The 21,589-nt window shown below is 42.6% G+C and overlaps 2 protein-coding genes across 5 annotated transcripts in view; one reads left to right on the top strand and one right to left on the bottom strand.

Moving 5' to 3' along the window:
- Positions 1-21,589, top strand: part of sdk2b (sidekick cell adhesion molecule 2b) — a 274,153-nt gene that overhangs the window by 39,276 nt on the left and 213,288 nt on the right. The window lies entirely within an intron of this gene.
- Positions 14,014-15,529, bottom strand: LOC131125835 (C-C chemokine receptor type 4-like). The gene has a single exon (XM_058067743.1). The coding sequence runs from the start codon at positions 15,527-15,529 to the stop codon at positions 14,462-14,464; it is 1,068 nt and encodes a 355-aa protein (XP_057923726.1). The 3' UTR covers positions 14,014-14,461.

Below are 21,589 nucleotides of genomic sequence, written 5' to 3'. Positions count from 1 at the left end.
AAGGATGGGACACGTGTGCCTTAATGACATTTCATTGGAATTGGTGAGCTGCAAAAGAAGCAAAGGAGATTTGTGGCACTTCCAGGTAGAAAGGTGTTAGATGAGTGCGAAGAAGGAACACCACGTAATTCCCGATGCTGCCACTCTTGACAGTTGAGGCGAGGCGTGCGAGAGAGCGGCATTATGAATTCATAGCTTCCAGGGAACCAAATGAGCTCCCGTCACTTCCTCGCTGTCTATTATTTTTACACTTCTCTCTCCCTTCCCGGAGCCTCCTGCCCCCCGGTACTGCATTTACACTCACACACATTTCTATTCAGTCCTGGGGAGTCCGTTTACTTGACAAAAAAAGTTTTATAGCAGCGTTGGCCTCATCCTCATCCTAAAGTAGTTTGCAACCTTGGCCTGGTTGACGTGCTAACTCTTCGCGTGCTCGCCCAGTGGGTAGCACCACCCCTGAGGGGGCGACCTGGTGACTTACGACCACTGGGAGTGCAGATCGTGCTCGTCATTCATGCCGCAACAGCTGGAGTCTTATTGTGGCTGTGCCCCCCCCACCCCCTCTAACACATGCCGCCATAATCACCGTCACACAGACCCTCTCGGTTTACATAGTGACTTTATTTTATGGGCCAGACATTCCACAGGCAGCCACTCTCAGCTACAACGTCCTGTCTCGGCAGCCGGCTTCATCCGCCGCCGTCCCTGGAACCCCCGTGACATCACACCCACCAATGACCAATCACCTTAGCAGATTGCCAAGAGCAGGACACTCCTGTCACTTGGAGGATCTTTGACTAGAAAGTCCTCCAACTTTAACCTTTTTGTACACAAGAGGCAAAACAAGGTGATCATGCAACTCCCCACTAACACATTTCACATCAGAACATTTTTCCGCCATAAAAACGGCCACAAGGTGGCAGAAGTGTGATAAGAGCTGGGCAGGGATCATGTGAACAGAGAGTCAAACTGGACAGGAAGGAGGAGGTGAGAGAGCGTTTAGCGTGCAGAAACATCGTTGGGAAACTTTAGTACACACTCATGCACACATGTGCGCACGCATAGTTCAGTTCCAAAGGTGAAAATTATATGTTATATTTTTGTGAATCAATTATTTTGATGTTTTTTGTGTTGGTATAGCTGTTTAGATATTTGAGCTGTTACAAAAGCAAAAAATATTTGTATCAAAGTGAAAGTAATGCATGAAATGTATCTTTTTGACAACACCTGTTTTTTTTTCCCTTTTTTAGTCGGGAACTGATATTTTCCTGAAACTTACCTGTTCTCTAGATGATTAGTAAAGCACAAAAAAAGGTAGAAACAGCCTTTTTCCTGATTAAAGACGGGAGTCTAATCTTTAATTTGGTAGTTTCCATGTTTCTATAGCCATAGAAGACAATATTCTGTGTGCCTGGAAAGATCAGTCTCAATGGTGTAAAATGGCCGCTACTGGAGGGGTGTCTTTGGAAACATGGCTGGGATTAGATGAGTTAAAAATATCAGTACAGCAAAGCACTGACTATATAGATCTTAGAAGATAGATTTTGATACAATGTTATAGTATAAGATATATCAACTAGAGAGTATTTGTATTTGTAGAAGATGAATGTATGACTTGGTGACTTCCACCACGGGAGACAAGAGACGTGCTGTGTAGGACGATGGGCAGGGTGGGGCCATCAGTCCTTCTTCCATCATGGCTCCATCATGGCTCACCTGGTGCTTGGATGCCGGATTTATCATCCTTTGCCGTACTCCCAATCATCACACGGTCCTCCAGCTCAGTCGCACCACCTGGGCTCAGTCGCACAGACCTTCAACATGTGACACCAACTCTGTGTCTTTTGCCTTCAAACACAGTCACCCCCCCCCACCCCCCCAAGGAGCTTCTTCAATCCCACCTTTGCTGCCGTGCTCCACACAGACATGGTCCGGGTGGTGGCGGTGGGTGTTGGGGGGTGGGGGGGGCAGTATGCTTTTGATGACCTTCTGCTTTCTGATGGCAGATTTTGTGCAGGCTAATCCCTGCCGTTTCCTCCCCGGCTTCTCTTTTGGGCCGCGGCGGCATCCATAAATCAGTGGCTGTGGTACAAAGGCGCGGATATGAAATATGAATCCCAGATGTGATTAATGGAAACACTAGAAAGCTGCCACTAATGACTCCATGTGAAACATTATGTCCATAAATAAACATGTTTATTTATACATAGTCTGATTGAATTATGGCGCGCTTTAAATGCATGGTTAATGTGTTTGTTTTTTGCTTCTCCTCCACGTTAATTATAACTCTCATCAGCATTTCAATGCACCTTTTTTATACTTTTCACAGGTTACAATGTGTTGATAAACGCTGTGCTTAAGCCCGCATGATGAATCTATTAATATCCGCATGTATTCATCAGCCTGGTGCTCCTCTAATGAGGGCGCTTCAATGAAAACATTTTATCAGCCGGAATGAGGACAACTTCTCCACTGATGGCAACATCACACCACCAAGGATGCTGCTGCTCGATGCTTTCACATTCAGGCAGCAATGGAATGAAGTATCTGGGACGAATGGAAAATCAATCAAGAAGCTCACCAAACGGCCAGATTGTAATGTCTCAATAATTGGATTTATTAGCACGTCTCTTTAAGATAAGCTTTGTGTGCCTGCTCTGTTTCATCCATCCTTATGTCTCTTGCTGTGGCTCCGCTTGTGGCCCCACTTGTACAATGGCTAGGTCCTTGGGGGGGTTGCTAATGAGTCAGAATGGATTCTAGGTTCTGCTTCGCAGGCCTCGCTGGGAAATGACGTCTGTGTCCTGTGTGGCCCAGACAAGGTTTTCTAAGAAAAACGGCTTTGGTCGTCCACAATCCTTATGTGGGACATGGACATGGACACCCACGTCTTTCTCTCGTCTGTCCCTTCTAAAGATATAGAAACAAATACACAGAGGTAGTGGGACACACCCAGGGAACCTGCTATTGGCTCATTCGATCCCAGACATATTTTACTGTTCAACCCCTCAGTAGCGGCCATCTGTGCCTGGAGAGGAGATTGTGTGATATCAGTGTGATATCGATGTAGACAACGCCCGTTTCAAGCATGCCGCAAACGCTCACTGGCCACGCTCGTCATGCATCACACATCATCCAGAGTCCGATGCAGCCCCCCCACACAAGGAAAATTCCTCCCACACTAAAAGTACGACATAGTGTCTGCATGCTCCCAAATCCGTACTCGTCCCCAAATATTACCCCCACTGGCAAGTCCAGCGGGTTGGGGCAGGGGCTTCATAGTGGATTACATCGCTAGTCTCAAACTCACCACACCCTGCACCAATCGAAAGCTAGACACTTCAAGCAAGAAAGAACGGACATGACCCCCCACCTAGGGAACCAGGATAAAAGATGTAGGCTGCTCACTTATCCATTGGTCAGTGCTAATGAGACTTTCTCTCCAAATCTCACCATACAAACCTCTGGATTATTAGGGCATGTCCTGTCATGTTGGCAACTTAAAACCAGAATGTGTGCGCGTGTGTGTGTGTGTGTGTGTGTGTGTGTGTGTGCACCAATGATGCTCATGGGTGTGCTTCATTCACCATGATGTTGCTTCAAAGGACAGATAGGTTTGAAGCTTTCTAATGCTTCAATATGAAGAAGTACAAACGAAGGAGCTGCAGGTTGTCATGGTCAAAGGCTGCAATCAGCAGCCGTCGCCGCTATATATTATATATATATATATATATATATATATATGTATAATATTCACACTTTTTTTTCATAGGTTGGCTGTTCCTGCGACTTATACTCCAGAGCGACTTATAAATGAAAAAACTGTTTATGTTACATCAACACTGGACACCTTTTCTGTTCATGTTTATTTTTCATGTAGCTGAATAAGCATTGTGTTAGCATATCTTACACCTATTCAGCCTGTTCTCTATTCTTTTATTGTTAGAACTTGCCTTCCAAGAGGACGTAGTGTCTGTTTTGGGCAAGTAGTTTGGAAAATAAATTACCCGCAAAAAATGCAACTTATACTCCAGTGCGACTTATGTATGTTTTTTTTCCTACCTAATTATGCATTTTTGGCCTTGTGCGACTTATACTCCAGGAAATACGGTAATTAGCGTCCAGCCTGATGACTGGGGGGGCTTTTGCCAGTAGAGATCAGGGAACGGGGGTGTCTTTTTTGTATGTTAGTCAAACAGGGTGGAATTGTGCTGTTGTTGTGGTGGTCGCCATTTAATCGCGACTGTAAGCAACATGATCACAGTCGCCGCAAGTGTCTGGCGTGGAACTTGTTTTTGTTTTTTTTTTACAACCTCAGCCAATCTGCTTGGCAAAGCATGAAAGAGCCGACGCGGCATCAAGACCGGGAAAACATGCCATCGGAATAAAGAAGCCCATGCCAATCATCTCCCCAGGTAGCCGCTAACTTTTAGGGAGAGGATTGACTTGTCGGGCAGGGGGAAAGGTCGCTGTGATGTCGGCGGTGAATAAGATCAGTTGACGCCTGCCAGGCTTTAATGTTGCCATGCAAAGCTGGTCATTACCCATTTTCTCTGGCAACAAACAGACGAGGATGACAAGTGTGAGTGGGAGGTGGCCATCCTCGCTTTTTTCTCCGGGGGCCCATGTGGGCCTAAAACGGAGATCATATTAGTCCAAAGTTTCCGACTTGCTTGTGCCACGCACAACTTTCCAAATAGTATCGTTGCCAGCCTGAATGAATCGGATTATTTGTGATGTCTTCCATCATCCGGGCCAGGGTGTACGCCCCTCGCCCGAAGTAAGCTACAGTATCGGTGATATCAAAGCTGCTGCTTGGCTCGGTATCAGTGATATCAAAGCTCAGCTGCGGGAAGATGAACAGATGTGCCAGGGATGATCCCAGGGTGAGGAATGCAGCCCACCAGCGAGGTCAGAGATGTCGACCCTCAGCCTTGCAACTCGATCCTGCGTGGCACGGGGTCCCGCCTTTTGTAGCCCCCCCCCATCCTGCAGCCCCCTCCCCCAGTGTAAGATATCGCTAACGATCCTTCTTTGTCATACCGCAGAAGCGCAATCATCACGTCCATCCGTCTCAGCCCGGAGTGACAAAGTGATACCTTCTGACTTCAACTTTTCTTCCGCTTCCATCTCCCACCGTGATAATTATGTCTGATACCTCCTTTTTTCTCTCCTCGACCGGACCGCATTTTTCATCGGTCACACTCCAGCAGCTGCCGCCCGTCTTTGTATTCTGCACCTGTTCTCCGCCTTGGGCCCCCATATGCTGTGCCGCCATGATCTCATCACCCTGAAGCAAACGGCGGTCCGGCGCCCACGCATGTCTGGTGCTGCTGTCCGTTCTCGCACTTTTTTCAATCAGATGTAAGGGAGGTAACGTGTGGTTGTATGCATTGGAGTATGCATTGTTGCGTAGCATTAGCATAATGCTGATTTACATCCGGTCATTCCAGGTAATTCAATCTATATGTAAAACACTACTGCTACTTGCTGACAGCCCGGCTCAGCCATTCCGCCCTGGAAAACCCTGAGATGCCGTAATTAGAACCCGTGTCACAGCACAAAGCAAGAAAAAAGATGATGACATACAGTATCAGACAAAATTTTGGACTTTTTGGTGAATCAGATTCAAATATGGGTCTTCAAAGTCTCAGGGTCTTCCATCTGTTAGAGTCCACTTCAGAGCTCTATGGGAAGGGGAATGTAGAATGACCAAATTGTTCTCCTGGCTGACCCAGGATCTGTTCCCGATGCTGCAAGTTCCTCAGCCGGTACCGCATCTTCATGTTGACTGGTCTCTGTGCCTCTGTGTGCTCCGTGTGAAACCACGGTCATGTTGCCAACTTCGCCTGCACCGTAGTGCCACGGATAGCTGCCTTGTTAGCCTTGTGGTTGGGCTTAATGCTCACATCGCAGGTCACCAAGGTGACTTACCCGAGGCAGGACGCTACAAGCAAATGAGGGCGGCTGGGCTCTCCCTCAGAGATAAGGTGAGAACCACTGTGATCTGGTAGAAACCCGGAGTAGAAGCATTGAGAGGAGTCTGATGAGGTGGCTCGGGCATCTGGTCCAAACAGTAGGAGACCCAGGGCTTGGTGTCTCGCACGAGTGCTACCGGCACTGGGGAGTTGTGGTTCACACAAATATGGACTCCTTGGCCACAGTGATCGCTGCCATTGTTTTTCTATACAAGTCTCACTTTTCCCGTGTAGGTGCCATTGTTTTATTGTCAACTGATGATTCACACTTCATCCATGATCTCATAATGGAAGCAGAGATCCACAACGACTGATTGAATATGTCATTGGCACAAACAGGTTATCATGGAATGATCCCATAATATTCCATATTATTCCATTGACTGGGAATCGCCTTTACGCTAACTTGTAGGAGCGTCACTTACACCCGTTCTTCTTCTACTCCCCCTTGTTCTCCTTTTCCTTCCTGTCCTTCTTGTTCTTCTCCCTCTTCTTCTCTTTCCCCTCCTCCTTTTTCTTCCCCTTCTTCTGCAGTCATGCACGAGGCCTCATGCCTGGTCTTCATGCTATAGCTGCTTCACATTAGCACCACCGCGGATCTTTATTTTTTTTTCCCTCCCCAGGCGTGCATGTGTGAGAGGCTTGCCAACATTAATAATTCTGCAGACGAGCTGCTGTGTTATTCAGGAGGTAGATTCCCGATAAATTATGGGCTTCTGACATCCTCAAGGAATGTCAAAAAAATAGGATTTTCATCCTGCTTTCTATTCCAGTAGATTTATGATGAGAAGCACTGGGAAGCGTACTTTTATTTGTGTGCATAATAATAATATACACTCCCGTGACCATGCAGTCACTCTGGGGGGGCACACAAGAACTAGCACGATGATATCCTTTCCTTCCTCATGCTCTGACACAATCCACATCCCGGTCATGTGGGACAATATTTGACATGAAAACGACTTCATAGCAAAGAAAGCAAAGAACAGGTTGAGAAAACAGTTGAGTGAACCACAACCTTGTTATGCCTCCGAAGGGCACCTACCTACAGTCGCGCTCAAGACTTCATTTCAACATCTTTCTGTATCTGGCATTCATAATCGGCTACTTCAGACAGAGTTCTTGGGCGCTGAACGTTCACAGATTTCCAATACGACGTCTTCTGGACAGAATTCCTAATCTCCAAAACTCCAAATCTAACCACCCGATGCTTTGGTCGGAAATGTACGTACGTAGGTACAGTCCACTTACTGTCCAGAGTGTATTCTCTGTAGGACATTGGGTTTTTTTTACATGCAAAAACAATGCAAACAATGACTGAGGACAGTCTTTCTCCAAGTCTGGCAGATTACTCACAGTGCCCTCCTCCACCAAAAGACCGAGCAGATTACTATGACTGTCCTTCTCCACGGAAAGTCTGGCAGTTTACTCTCAGTGTCCTGCTCCACCAAAAGAACGAGACGATTACTATCACTGTCCTCCACTGAAAGTCTGGCAGATTATTATCACTGTCCTGCTCCACCAAAAGACTGAGCAGATTACTCTCACTGCCCTTCTCCACTGAAAATCTGGCAGATTACTATCAGTGTCCTTCTCTACTGAACATCTGTCAGATTACTATCACTTTCCTCCGCTGAATGTCTGGCAGATTACTATCACTGTCTTGCTCCACCAAAATACTCCACCCCCACGCCATGCAGATTTTCAACACAACAGACAAGGAGCCATAAAAACACACATTTAATTTCTAATTTTATTTTCTTATTTACTATCTTGCCTTGTTTTATTTTGAAGTGATTATGTTTATTATTTTATGTTTGATTATGTTTGGCATTTTTTGCAGAGCTGCTGGAAATGTGAATTGATCAATGAGGTATTGATCAGTCAATCATTTCAGTTTGTCAGACGATGCAGTGCAGCACAAACAGACTAGATTATTGCTGCCAAAAGCGAATAAAATGAATGAAAATGGGCCAAATTTTGGTACAGACCTGTAACTGAATCATATGAACATGTGTATGAAAAGTGAGGTTTGTCAGTCGTCCCTCGCTACATCGCAGTTTGAACATCACACACTCTTTTTTTCCAAAATGAATTCATTAAGAAATGATTGGCTTTGTGGTTGCCTACAGCCTATTATCAGTCCAAAAAAGAAAATGTTACATGTTCTTGGCCCAAGTTCAACATTTTCAAGCATCAACATGAACTAAAATAGAAACACAGTTTAATACAAGATGTTGCAATACAAGATGTTAATCAGTGGCCACCAGGTGTCACTAGACTGGATCGCCAACAACAGGCCTTTATTGCAGGTTAGAATGACCTCACAATAGGCGATATTAACATAAAATGACAGTAGTAAAATAACTATAGGATTGTATTTTCAGCATAACTTGCATTTGAACGCGTGAGATGAATGAAAACGAAGGCGGAAAACACAGGAATGAGCAGGAAAGTTGCCAATGGCCTATGCATTTTCACGGTGAACACACATACACATTCACACATACAGTCGTCATAACCATAAGCATAATATGGACACAGGCTACTATTGTGGTCCAGCTAAAACTGAACTCTGTCCACATGTCCTCAAGACAGTTACTGACACACACCATCTAAGACAGGGGTCTCAAACTCAATTTACCTGGGGGCCACTGGAGCTTGGGTCTGGGCGAGGCTGGACCGCATCAGGTTTTCAAAAAAAAAAAAAAAAAACGCATTTATTAAAATTTTCTACAAGAAAAGCTCTGATAAAACATTCCACTGTTCTCAAATATCTTACTTTTTATTTTTCTACACTAAATAAGATCAAGAATAAAGAAAATCAATCAATCAGTAACAAATAAATATATTAATAATAAAACAGCAAATAATTAAAAATTAAGAAACCACATATAGTTGGTGGGTAGACAAATTATTTTGTTCAGATTAAAATGAACAAAGCATTATTAGAGCCCTGTAGACATGACAAAACACGACTATAGTCACATTTATACTTTTTTTATTTACAACATATTGCGCAACTGCAGGGTCTTGAGACACATGCTAACTCGCAAACTAGAGAGCTAGCGACCTAAACGGTAGCCTCCAAGTTATTTCCTTTAAACTTAAAAAGCCAAAAATGTACCACTTCCACATGGATAGGGAGGATAACTATTAACAGTTATTTAACCTTTAACATGAACATTAATCAAAAGTAATATTTTTTTCTGGCTACATGATACCATACAGCATCCATATCAAACTTGCGCTGGCCGCACTAACATTAAACTTTCATATCAAGGCAGGGGCCTCAAACTAGTCACACTTGGCCCGCGGGCCGCGTGTTTGAGACCCCTGATCTAAGATGTCTTATTTTGTCTTCTTATGTCTACTGTATTGGGTAATAGGAGTGTAAAGGTGACTGTAGGGGTGTTATTTCATGTCTACCGTGCTCTAATAAAAGTTACAACTCTATATGGAAGGATGTAAACAGTTTTTCTATGCTCTAACAGTGAAAATATTGGATTTGTAGATGAGGAATCCTACTTATCACAGCCAACTGTTTTATTTGATGAATTATTTTGAATTCCGTGACTCTGCTGTGTTGTGTTTGTGTGTGAGCATGGAGTCGGTGTTGGGTCAGGTCAAGGACCATCACCACCTGATGTGTGCCCACACTAGCTAAACGTTGCAGACTTTGAGGTATGAAATGGCTCACGGTACGATTGGCCTGGAGTCGCTTTGCCGTAAGGAAGTGACTTTTCAGAGCTGATGGGGAAAGGCTGAAGTGGACTAATTGAGATTGTTGAAGATCAGGTATCGTTTTGGATTGTGTTGCCACTTAGCAAGGCGCTGCGACGCCGTCATCACATGCAAACGGCATTCTGGGTCTTTAGTCTCCGCAACAGATTGATTTATGACGATGCCGTGATGCGACAAATTTATGGGCCGGCACCCGTTAAACGTCTGCTTTGTCAGCAGTGAGTCACAGGAAAGCAGCTCCTAATGCCTTCGACCATTCATCGTTCACATTAGGGGTTCATTCGGAAAAGAGGAAGAATGTTTTGTATGTTTTTTCTCATGCAGCGAGGTGACTGGCAGACCTGATTGGCTTCAGGCAATTTATGTCACTTCCACCTCTGAGGAAGGAACAAAAAAGCTGGTGGTGTCCTGTGGCGACAGTCCTGACATGTTGGCTCACACGCTTTACATCGAAATGATGCCACCAGCCGTGAAATGGATTTGACATGAAGAAATGTCGATTCCCTCCAAGTTTGCATGTGTTGAAAGGGGGCTGTCGCTCAGCACAAGAAATGGAAACAATCGTGACACTCGTCAACCTGACGCGCGCTTCGCGTCCTTGCTTTGAAAACATCAACACAAACACGACACCTCCTCCACAGCTAGCTACACGACTAGCTATACAACTAGATACACAACTAGAGAGACAAACTAGTTACACAACTCGCTGCACAACTAAATACAGACTAGTTACACAACTAGCTACACGACTAGCTACACAACTAGATACAAACTAGCTACACAACTAGCTACAAAACTAGCTACACAACGAGCTACACAACGAGCTACACAACTAGTTACACGACTTGCTACACATCTAGCTACACAACTAGATACAAACTAGTTACACAACTAGCTACACAACTAGCTACACAACTTGCTACACAACTAGCTATGTACACAACCAGCTACACGAGTAGCTACACAACGAGATACAAATTAGTTATACAACTAGCTACATGGCTTGCTATACCACTAGCTACACAACCAGCTACACAACTAGATACAAACTAGTTACACAACTAGCTACACAACTAGCTATGTACACAACCAGCTACACGACTAGCTACACAACGAGATACAAATTAGTTACACAACTAGCTACATGGCTTGCTATACAACTAGCTACATGGCTTGCTATACAACTGGCTACACAACTAGATACAAACTAGTTACACAAATCGTTCCATGACTTGCTACACAACTATCTACACAACTATCTACACAACTAGTTACACAACTATCTACACAACTAGTTACACAACTAGTTACACAACTAGATACACAACTAGTTACACAACTTGCTACACATCTAGCTACACAACTATATGCAAACTAGTTACACAACTAGCTACACAACTTGCTACACAACTAGCTATGTACACAACCAGCTACACGACTAGCTACACAACGAGATACAAACTAGTTACACAACCAGCTACACAACTAGCTACACAACTTGCTACACAACTAGCTACACAACTAGCTATGTACACAACCAGCTACACGACTAGCTACACAACGAGATAGAAATTAGTTACACAACTAGCTACATGGCTTGCTATACAACCAGCTACATGGCTCGCTATACAACTGGCTACACAACTAGATACAAACTAGTTACACAAATCGTTCCATGACTTGCTACACAACTATCTACACAACTAGTTACACAACTAGCTACACAACTAGTTACACAACTAGATACACAACTAGTTACACGACTTGCTACACATCTAGCTACACAACTAGATGCAAACTAGTTACACAACTAGCTACACAACTTGCTACACAACTAGCTATGTACACAACCAGCTACACGACTAGCTACACAACGAGATACAAATTAGTTATACAACTAGCTACATGGCTTGCTATACCACTAGCTACACAACCAGCTACACAACTAGATACAAACTAGTTACACAACTAGCTACACAACTAGCTATGTACACAACCAGCTACACGACTAGCTACACAACGAGATACAAATTAGTTACACAACTAGCTACATGGCTTGCTATACAACTGGCTACACAACTAGATACAAACTAGTTACACAAATCATTCCATGACTTGCTACACAACTATCTACACAACTAGTTACACAACTAGTTACAGAACTAGCTACACAACTAGTTACACAACTAGATACACAACTAGTTACACGAATTGCTACACATCTAGCTACACAACTAGATGCAAACTAGTTACACAACTAGCTACACAACTAGCTACACAACTTGCTACACAACTAGCTATGTACACAACCAGCTACACGACTAGCTACACAACGAGATACAAATTAGTTATACAACTAGCTACATGGCTTGCTATACCACTAGCTACACAACTAGCTACATGGCTTGCTATACAACTAGCTACACAACCAGCTACACAACTAGATACAAACTAGTTACGCAACTACCTACACAACTCGCTACACAACTTGCTACACAACGAGCTACACAACTAGCTATGTACACAACCAGCTACACGACTAGCTACACAACGAGATACAAATTAGTTACACAACTAGCTACATGGCTTGCTATACAACTAGCTACATGGCTTGCTATACAACTGGCTACACAACTAGATACAAACTAGTTACACAAATCGTTCCATGACTTGCTACACAACTACCTACACAACTAGTTACACAACTAGCTACACAACTAGTTACACAACTAGATACACAACTAGTTACACGACTTGCTACACATCTAGCTACACAACTAGATGCAAACTATTTACACAACTAGCTACACAACTTGCTACACAACTAGCTATGTACACAACCAGCTACACGACTAGCTACACAACAAGATACAAATTAGTTACACAAGTAGCTACATGGCTTGCTATACCACTAGCTACACAACTAGCTACATGGCTTGCTATACAACTAGCTACACAACCAGTTACACAACTAGATACAAACTAGTTACACAACTAGCTACACAACTAGCTACACAACTAGCTACACAACTTGCTACACAACTAGCTACACAACTAGCTATGTACACAACCAGCTACCCGACTAGCTACACAACGAGATACAAATTAGTTACACAACTAGCTACATGGCTTGCTATACAACTAGCTACATGGCTTGCTATACAACTGGCTACACAACTAGATACAAGCTAGTTACACAAATCGTTCCATGGCTTGCTACACAACTATCTACACAACTAGTTACACAACTAGCTACACAACTAGTTAGACAACTAGTTACACAACTAGTTACACAACTAGATACACAACTAGTTACACGACTTGCTACACATCTAGCTACACAACTATATGCAAACTAGTTACACAACTAGCTACACAACTTGCTACACAACTAGCTATGTACACAAGCAGCTACACGACTAGCTACACAACGAGATACAAATTAGTTACACAAGTAGCTACATGGCTTGCTATACAACTAGCTACACAACCAGCTACACAACCAGCTACACAACTAGATACAAACTAGTTACAAAACTAGCTACACAACTAGCTACACAACTTGCTACACAACTAGCTACACAACTAGCTATGTACACAACCAGCTACACGACTAGCTACACAACGAGATACAAATTAGTTACACAACTAGCTACATGGCTTGCTATACAACTAGCTACATGGCTTGCTATACAACTGGCTACACAACTAGATACAAACTAGTTACACAAATCGTTCCATGGCTTGCTACACAACTATCTACACAACAAGTTACACAACTATCTACACAACAAGTTACACAACTATCTACACAACTAGTTACACAACTAGCTACACAACTAGTTACACAGCTAGTTACACAGCTAGTTACACAACTAGTTACACAGCTAAATACACAACTATTTCCAGCTGCATGGCGGAAGGATACACTAAGTGACAGGTGTCAAACTGGTCACAATGGTTTAATGTGGCCAACGAAAGGCTGGAAATATTGTCAACAAATATACATTTTCATTTCATGATAATTATTAATTGTATTTTTTGCTATTTTATAATTTTTTGAAATTATATCAAGTAAAAAGTATAAAGTAAAAAAATGACACCATATAGAACATTTTAAAAAGTATTTCTTGTCGATTTGGACGTTTTCTTGTCAAATAAAAAAAAATCATTTTTAAATGGTGAAATCATCAATGATTGATACAATACATTCTGATGTATTATTATCAAAATGCTGATTAGATAATAGTTTCTATGACTTCTTTCAGTATAAAACATTACAACATGATAATCTAGTGTGTCATAACCAGGCAGTGAAGCATGAGGCCCTCATAACTAACATAAAGAGTGACCCTCGGTGACAGCTAAGTTGGAGGCCCAAGTCCATCTCTGAGGTTAAAGGTCATATGCACTCAACAGGACAATTTTCTTTAATGCAAAAACAAAAGAGGCTAATCTTGGATGCAACTGCGCCCAAACAACATCAGCAAAATCAACTGTCCACACACATGCACACACACACACAGACGGTCAGAAATCCCAAGTGTCTTCAACGCAACCGTCCACATAACTGCCAGGCTCCTGATCCTATGAAAGTGGCGTTAATGACCAGGAAGTGCAGTGGTCTTATTACTGGCATGGAAGGTTGCTAGTTTTTGGTCTTCTGTGTGGTCGTAATAATGGTCGTTTTTCACTAAACGATTAGGGGGCTGCATTGTGGACCCCCCCCCGGCGTAGGTTTATCTGACATTGGAATGTTGTGACGTGGATCTGGTGCTCTGGCCCCTGAGACTGAAGCATCTGCTCAAACACGGGACTTTCTTAGCGAGCATCCTTTCCAAGTAGCTGTGGAACTTCTTCCCCACCAAGGTGTAGAAGACTGGGCTGATGCAGCAGTACAGGTAGGCAACATTACGCGTTACAAACATAGCGTAGTCCAGCTTATCCGAGTCTGCGCATTCCACTTGTGGGTCGGAGCTCTGTATGGCTTGGAGGAGGATGACCACGTTGTAGGGGGTCCAACATGTGAAGAAGGTGAAGATGATGAGAAATATGAGCTTGATGGGGCGGCGTTTCTCTTTCATGCGGGTGGACAGGATGCGGATGGTGATGCTGATGTAGCAGTACGTCACGATGGCCAGAGGGAGGAGGAAGAACACCAGGAACTGTTGGTAGGAGCTGACCAGGCTCCAGAAGTACATGGTTTCCTCTGAGTACCCGAATTCCTCACACATCAGTCCATAGATTGGATTCTCAAAGACGTTTTGGAAGACCAGCTTCTTGACACTGGCTAAAATACTAATGCACCAAACCACCACCGAAGAAACCACCGCGTAGCTTCTCTTCCTGCTTCTGGCCGCCGCCACGGCGTGGACCACCGCCAGGTAGCGATCAAAAGTCATGAGCGTGAGGAAGAGGATGGAGCTGTAGAATCCGATGAAGTAGGCGCTGCTCACCATCTTACAAAGCGCCGTACCAAAGATCCACTCGGACTGATGATAGGTGGCCCAGAAGGGGAGGCTGGAGGCGAAGAGGATGTTGGAGAGGACCAGGTCCAGCAGGAAGATGTTTGTCACCGTGTTGAGCTTCTCGTACTTGAAGAGGATGTAGAGGACCAGGCCGTTGCCCAGGTAACTCAGGATGAAGCCGATGTAGCAGAACACCGGGTTGAACATCGAGCCGAAGTCATTGACAGATGCCTTGTTGCACAGTGTGACTCCTACGGTCTCCACCATGCTTGTGTCGTACGTCACATTCAAGTCCTTCAGAAGTTCCTGGATAAAATATTCGTCTTCATCCGCGTTCATGGCTGGGATTGTCCTGCAGGACAGAAAAATAATCATTGCAATTATCGATTGGATTCATCCAGCACCTTTCTAGCCAATGCTTCACTTTCATGACCTCTTATCAGGACCCGGAGTCCAGCCCGGGTCCGCTCACTTGAGCAGTGCTAGATCAGCGTACTTTGTTTCCGGTTAAAGGTAAAGAGGACAGACTGGTGAACTTTCTTGTTCGTGTTCGTTTTTATGTCATAAACCGGATGGAGACGATTTGACTTTATTTCTAATCAGTGTTTGTCACAGGTTAGTTCCCAGTGGGATGCATGTAGAAACATCCGTGTGTTGGGCACATATCGTTGGTAATGGTTATGGTAATGGTAATGGTAATGGTTTTATTTCATTTGAACATGCATCAGATTACAAATGAGTGCATCACATAATCAGTTCACAGTTCCACATGTCCAAAAGGAGTAGGAAGAAGCAAAGCTTATTAAATCCTACCCCTCCATCTGGTACTTTTACAATCAGTAACTGTTACATTTGTTCACTTCCTGCTTTCCTAATATAATTTATTTTAACTTTTTTTTAACTTTATCATTTTATTTTATTATTATTTTTATATTTTTTGTCACATGCCAAAGTAGGAGGTGATATGACCATCCAATGACATAATGGGTACCATAGTGCGTGTCAATATAGTGATATATATAGCACATCATGACTGGTTCAAGACTCTTCATCCTTGTATTTAGCAAACATCAACTGCTTGTATTGTTTCTTGAATTGGCTCATCGTTGTGCATTGTTTGAGGTCCTTACTCAATCCATTCCATAGTTTGATTCCACATACTGAAATGCTTTGGCTTTTTAACGTAGTCCTAGCCAGGGCTCGACAATAACAATGTACCGATGGCCCGGGGCAAGTTAAAACAAAATTCGGGCAAGTAAATCCAATCAGTGATATTCCCGTCCGGCAAGTGCACTTTGTCATGCCATACTGCTAAGAGTTTTTTTTAAAAGCGGTTCTTGTTGGGTGTTGGTAAAACGTAATTCCGGTGGTAATTTGCAAACCAATCCTTGCAAATCTTGAAATGGACCAATCAGAATCGTTTATTTAGACCGTTCTTGTCCGTGGTTCTTGTCCGCGGTCCGTAGTCCACAGTCCGCGTTTTACCCACACCCGTTCTTGTTCGCGATCAACCAATGAGCGATGGTTTGACTAGGAAAACATCTATCATGGCGGCCCTGCCAACATGGTCTAATTCTTCAACAACTTCTGAAGGAAAACACCAAAAAGTGATGAACCAGTGCCTCCTAAACAAGTATTTTATTAGCGGCAGCAAATCAAATGATGGCAAAGGTGAGTGAATCACGTTGCTGTGACAATTTGAAGTGGTCACAATGAAACACCACCCATTAGATCCAATACCAAGTGCTGATTTTGCACAAGCTACAAAATCTAGCGCTTCCATTTCTCTGTGGATTTTTCTCACCTTTGCTTCACAAATTATTGTTTGACTATTGAGCATTTTTTTCTGGATTAAAAACACTTTACTAGTACACAAATGTGTCTATTCAATAATGTTTCATTGTGGTGCACAACTTATAAATATCACTGCTTACTACGACTACGATGTTTAAGGTAGTATGGCATGCCATGTTAACATACGTTTCAGACATTCCTCCAAATACAATGCATCAGTACTATTATCTGATGAATTATCAGCATATATTGATATATGATATCATTATGGCAGTCTTTTCATTTTACATGGGGCAAGTTCGGGCAAGTAGTTCTCACCTTAAGGATTCCCCATGGGCAAGTCATTTTTGTTTTTAACGTAGAGCCCTGCTAGCCTATAAGTGTTTCATATTTAGTTCTTCCCTAAGATCATATTTCTCCTCTCTTGTAGAGAAGTATTGGATGACATTTTTAGGTAATTGATTATTTTAGCCTTATGCTGTTTGAAGATGAACTATATCAGCAAGTTTAAGTATTTGTGATTTTAGAAATAAGGAGTTAGTATGTTCTCTGTAGGCGGCATTATGAATTATCCTTACTGACCTTTTTTGCAGTACATTTAGCGAGTGAAGATTGCTTTTTGCTTTGTTTAATATTGAAATGTTTCTTGCCACCTTATGTTGTATATTTGTAATATGAGGCTTCCAGCTCATATTTTCATCTATTGTGATCCCAGAAATTTATTTTTCTTCAAGCCCTTTCAATGTCTACACCAGAGGTAGGGAACCTATGGCTCGGGAGCCAGGTAGGGCTCTTTTGATGACTGTATCTGGCTCTCAAGCATTTCTTACCACAATAAAAATGTATTTTTGCTAACATTTTAAAGTAAACATCACAGAAATGACTGTTAAAAATAATATTAAAAATCAACAACTTTCTTATGCATTTTAATCCGTCCATCTATTTTCTACTGCAATACGGCCAACCATATCTATCTTTCTTGATGATATTTTCCAGGTCAAACACCAAAACTTGATTATTACTGGGTAATGCTGTAGTCTACCTCGGTCATTGAGATGTCAACATGTAAATGTAAACTTTCCTCCTTTAGTCAAATAGTCACCTAGCTAAAGCTGCAGAACCAAGCCTTCTGGTGAAGATGGCCAAAAGAATGAAGTATGTGTACGGAGTACGGTTCAAAACCATGCAGCAGCAGAAGTTGTATTAATGGCAGCAAGTATTTGACTTATTATTGGACACTGCACTGCACGAAAGTATGCTGGCCACACCCCATTGGAGTGGGGTAGTGTGCCTGGTCTACATAATTAGAGCCCATTATATCTAAAACTGTTGGTCTTACATAAAAATGCACACATTTTATTGCATTCAATGTTTAAAAAAATGTATATGGCTCTCACAGATACACATTTTAAAATATCTGGCCTTCATGGCTCTCTTAGCCAAAAAGGTTCCCGACCCCTGGTCTACACCGTCTATTTGTATTTGCTGGTACGTGTCCTTTCTGTTGTTACCAAACAGCATGATTTTAGTTTTACTTAGGTTCAAGGACAATCTATTATCTACAAACCATCTTTTTAGTGTGACCATTTAATCTCGGACCTTTCTAATTTTTTCTTCTGTGCTCACGCCTGAACAAAAAGCAGTGGTATCATCCGCTAATAATACCAGCTTTAAGTCTTTGGTGACTTTGGAGATATCATTGATGTACAAGTTGAACAATTTTGGTCCCAGTATTGACTCCTTGTTACTCAATGAAAGAAAGAAGTGAAAACGCTGACTGCAGCACTTTACGTCCTGACTCACCCAGTGAGAAAGAGCATTTTTCCCAACACTGACACAAGTTCAACCCTACGTGGACATTTATTACTCTTTATCTGGTTATTACCTTTTATTATGATATTAATGATTCCCTTTGAATGATTTTTAAATGGAACCTAAACAAAGTACACTGCTTGTGGCTCATTCTCCAATAAAATAATTATTACCGCTCCAAATAACAAAATAAAAAAAAAAACATTTTCAAACATTTTGGAGGGCCCCAATGACTGGCTTTGCTTGGGCCCCCAAATGACCAAATACACCCCTGGGAAACATCAAGCCTGATCAATATTGGACAGATAACGATCAGGCTGATATCAGCAACTATGACATCGTACTGATAACATCGGATAACATCAACCTTTTGAAAAGGCTCCAAATGAGGCGAGGCTGTGCTGTAAGCAGGTTAGCATGAGCAAATCAAGCGTTCCTTTTCTCCTACGTGTGACGTGCTGAGAACATGTGTATAAACAAACATGACATTCAATGTCTGGGACCTTCCCGCTAACTCAGACATGCTAGCTAGCCAACAATCCACAAAGCCCCACAAAGCCAAACCAAACCCCACCAGCCAGCATCGCCATGTCCGTGTCCCTGGACGCCCACAAAGACGGGAACGCCAAAAAAGCATCGGTCCCTGAAGACACTGTACCCCATCGGCCAGCAAAGTACTGCCAGCCACAGTTTATGTTTGCTAATTCTCGTGATGCCATGATAGAGAAAATGATAAGTGAAAAGTTGTAATTAAAAAAAAAAACATGCAAAAATGTGGCGGGGGGCAGGTTTATACTAACAATATGGATCATCATGAATGTTAATATTAGGGATGTCTGATATTGGCTTTTTATAACCGAATATATGATATATATGTGATATATATATGACATATATACATATGTTATATCGGTTATATGATATAACCAAAATGTAGATATTGTCCACCTCTCAATTTCTGCTACCTCAGTTAATATGCAGAATAATAAATAATAATAAACAATAAACAATGTAGCGCGCAGACCTCACAGCTAGGAGACCAGGGTTCAATTCCACCCTCGGCCATCTCTGTGTGGAGTTTGCATGTTCTCCCCGTGCATGCGTGGGTTTTCTCCGGGTACTCCGGTTTCCTCCCACATTCCAAAAACATGCTAGGTTAATTGGCTACTCCAAATTGTCCATAGGTATGAATGTGAGTGTGAATGGTTGTTTGTCTATATGTGCCCTGTGATTGGCTGGCGACCGGTCCAGGGTGTACCCCGCCTCTCGTCCGAAGACAGCTGGGATAGGCTCCAGAACCCCCGCGACCCTCGTGAGGAAAAGCGGTAGAAAATGAATGAATGAATGAATGAATAAACAATGTGAATTTTCACCTATTTCACACAGCTGGGGTGCACTTTTTTCTGGAAATGTATGTCATTTCTAGCATATTTTTTACAAAATATTAAAGGTGGGAAAGTTGCATCCTTTCATTTTTCCCGACGTGGCCCCCAGGGAAAAATGTTGGAACACCCCGGAGCCAAACCATCCGAAGAAAACATCCCCGTCTCAGCTGTGTGTTAAATCTGACAAAGCCAATTGGTGTGATATCCGAGAAAATATCTCCGTAATCATACATCCATTTTATTTTCACAATAAGATCTCATCATGCTGCCTTTGGCACATTGGAGTCTGTACAGTTGTCGTGTTATATATTGGAACTCAATAAAGTTGTGTGTATTTGGAATATTAGCCATTAGCTTGGGTGTGCGTCCTGTATGCGGTACATATTTGACTTCCTACGGATTATTTTCTCTTGCATTTGGGTGTGTCTCCGATTCAGCATTTTAGCAGCTTTGTGAAACATCTCCCGAGCTTTCTTATGTGGAATCCAAATCGGTAAGAACATCACTGGGCATTCCTCTAGTCCAGGGGTCGGGAACCTTTTTGGCTACAAGAGCCATGAAGACCAGATATTTTAAAATGTGTATCTGTGAGAGCCATATACATTTTTTTAAACATTGAATGCAATAAAATGTGTGCATTTTTATGTAAGACCAACAGTTTTAGATATAATGGGCTCTAATTACGTAGACCAGGCACACTACCCCACGGCAAGGGGGTGTGGCCAGCACACTTTTGTGAGCAGCACAGTGTCCAATAATAAATCAAATACTTGCTGCCATTAATGCAACTTCTGCTGCTGCATAGTTTTGAACCGTATTCAGTACACGTATTTCATTCTTTTGGCCATCTTCACCAGAAGGCTTGGTTCTGCAGCTTTAGCTAGGTGACTATTTGACTAAATGAGGAAAGTTTACATCTTAATGACCGAGGTACACTACCGCATTACCCAGTAATAATCGAGTTTTGGTGTTTGACCTGGAAAATATCATCAGGAAAGATAGATATGGTCGGCCGTATTGCAGTAGAAAATAGATTTACAGATTAAAATGCATAAGAAAGTTGTTGATTTTTAATATTTTTAACAGTGATTTCTGTGATGTTTACTTTAAAATGTTAGCAAACATACATTTTTATTGTGGTAAATGCTTGAGAGCCAGATACAGTCATCAAAAGAGCCCTACCTGGCTCCCGAGCCATAGGTTCCCTACCTCTGCTCTAGTCCATGTAGCATGTTCCAAGGTATGACCAAAGGTTTAATTACATTAGCTTCCTGTTTGCCTGCTCAACATCAGTTGCAGATGACGACGCCAACCCTTTTGTCAAACACGTATCTTCATTTATACTTCTGATCAAACTCACCAAAGCAGATTTTTATGGAAGAAAGTCAGTCCGGCCTCCACATGGGAC

Source organism: Doryrhamphus excisus, chromosome 3 (genome assembly GCF_030265055.1).
Source record: "Doryrhamphus excisus isolate RoL2022-K1 chromosome 3, RoL_Dexc_1.0, whole genome shotgun sequence".
NCBI lineage: Eukaryota > Metazoa > Chordata > Actinopteri > Syngnathiformes > Syngnathidae > Doryrhamphus > Doryrhamphus excisus.
Note: the sequence above shows the minus strand (reverse complement) of the source record. Positions and strands in the feature narration are given on the sequence as shown.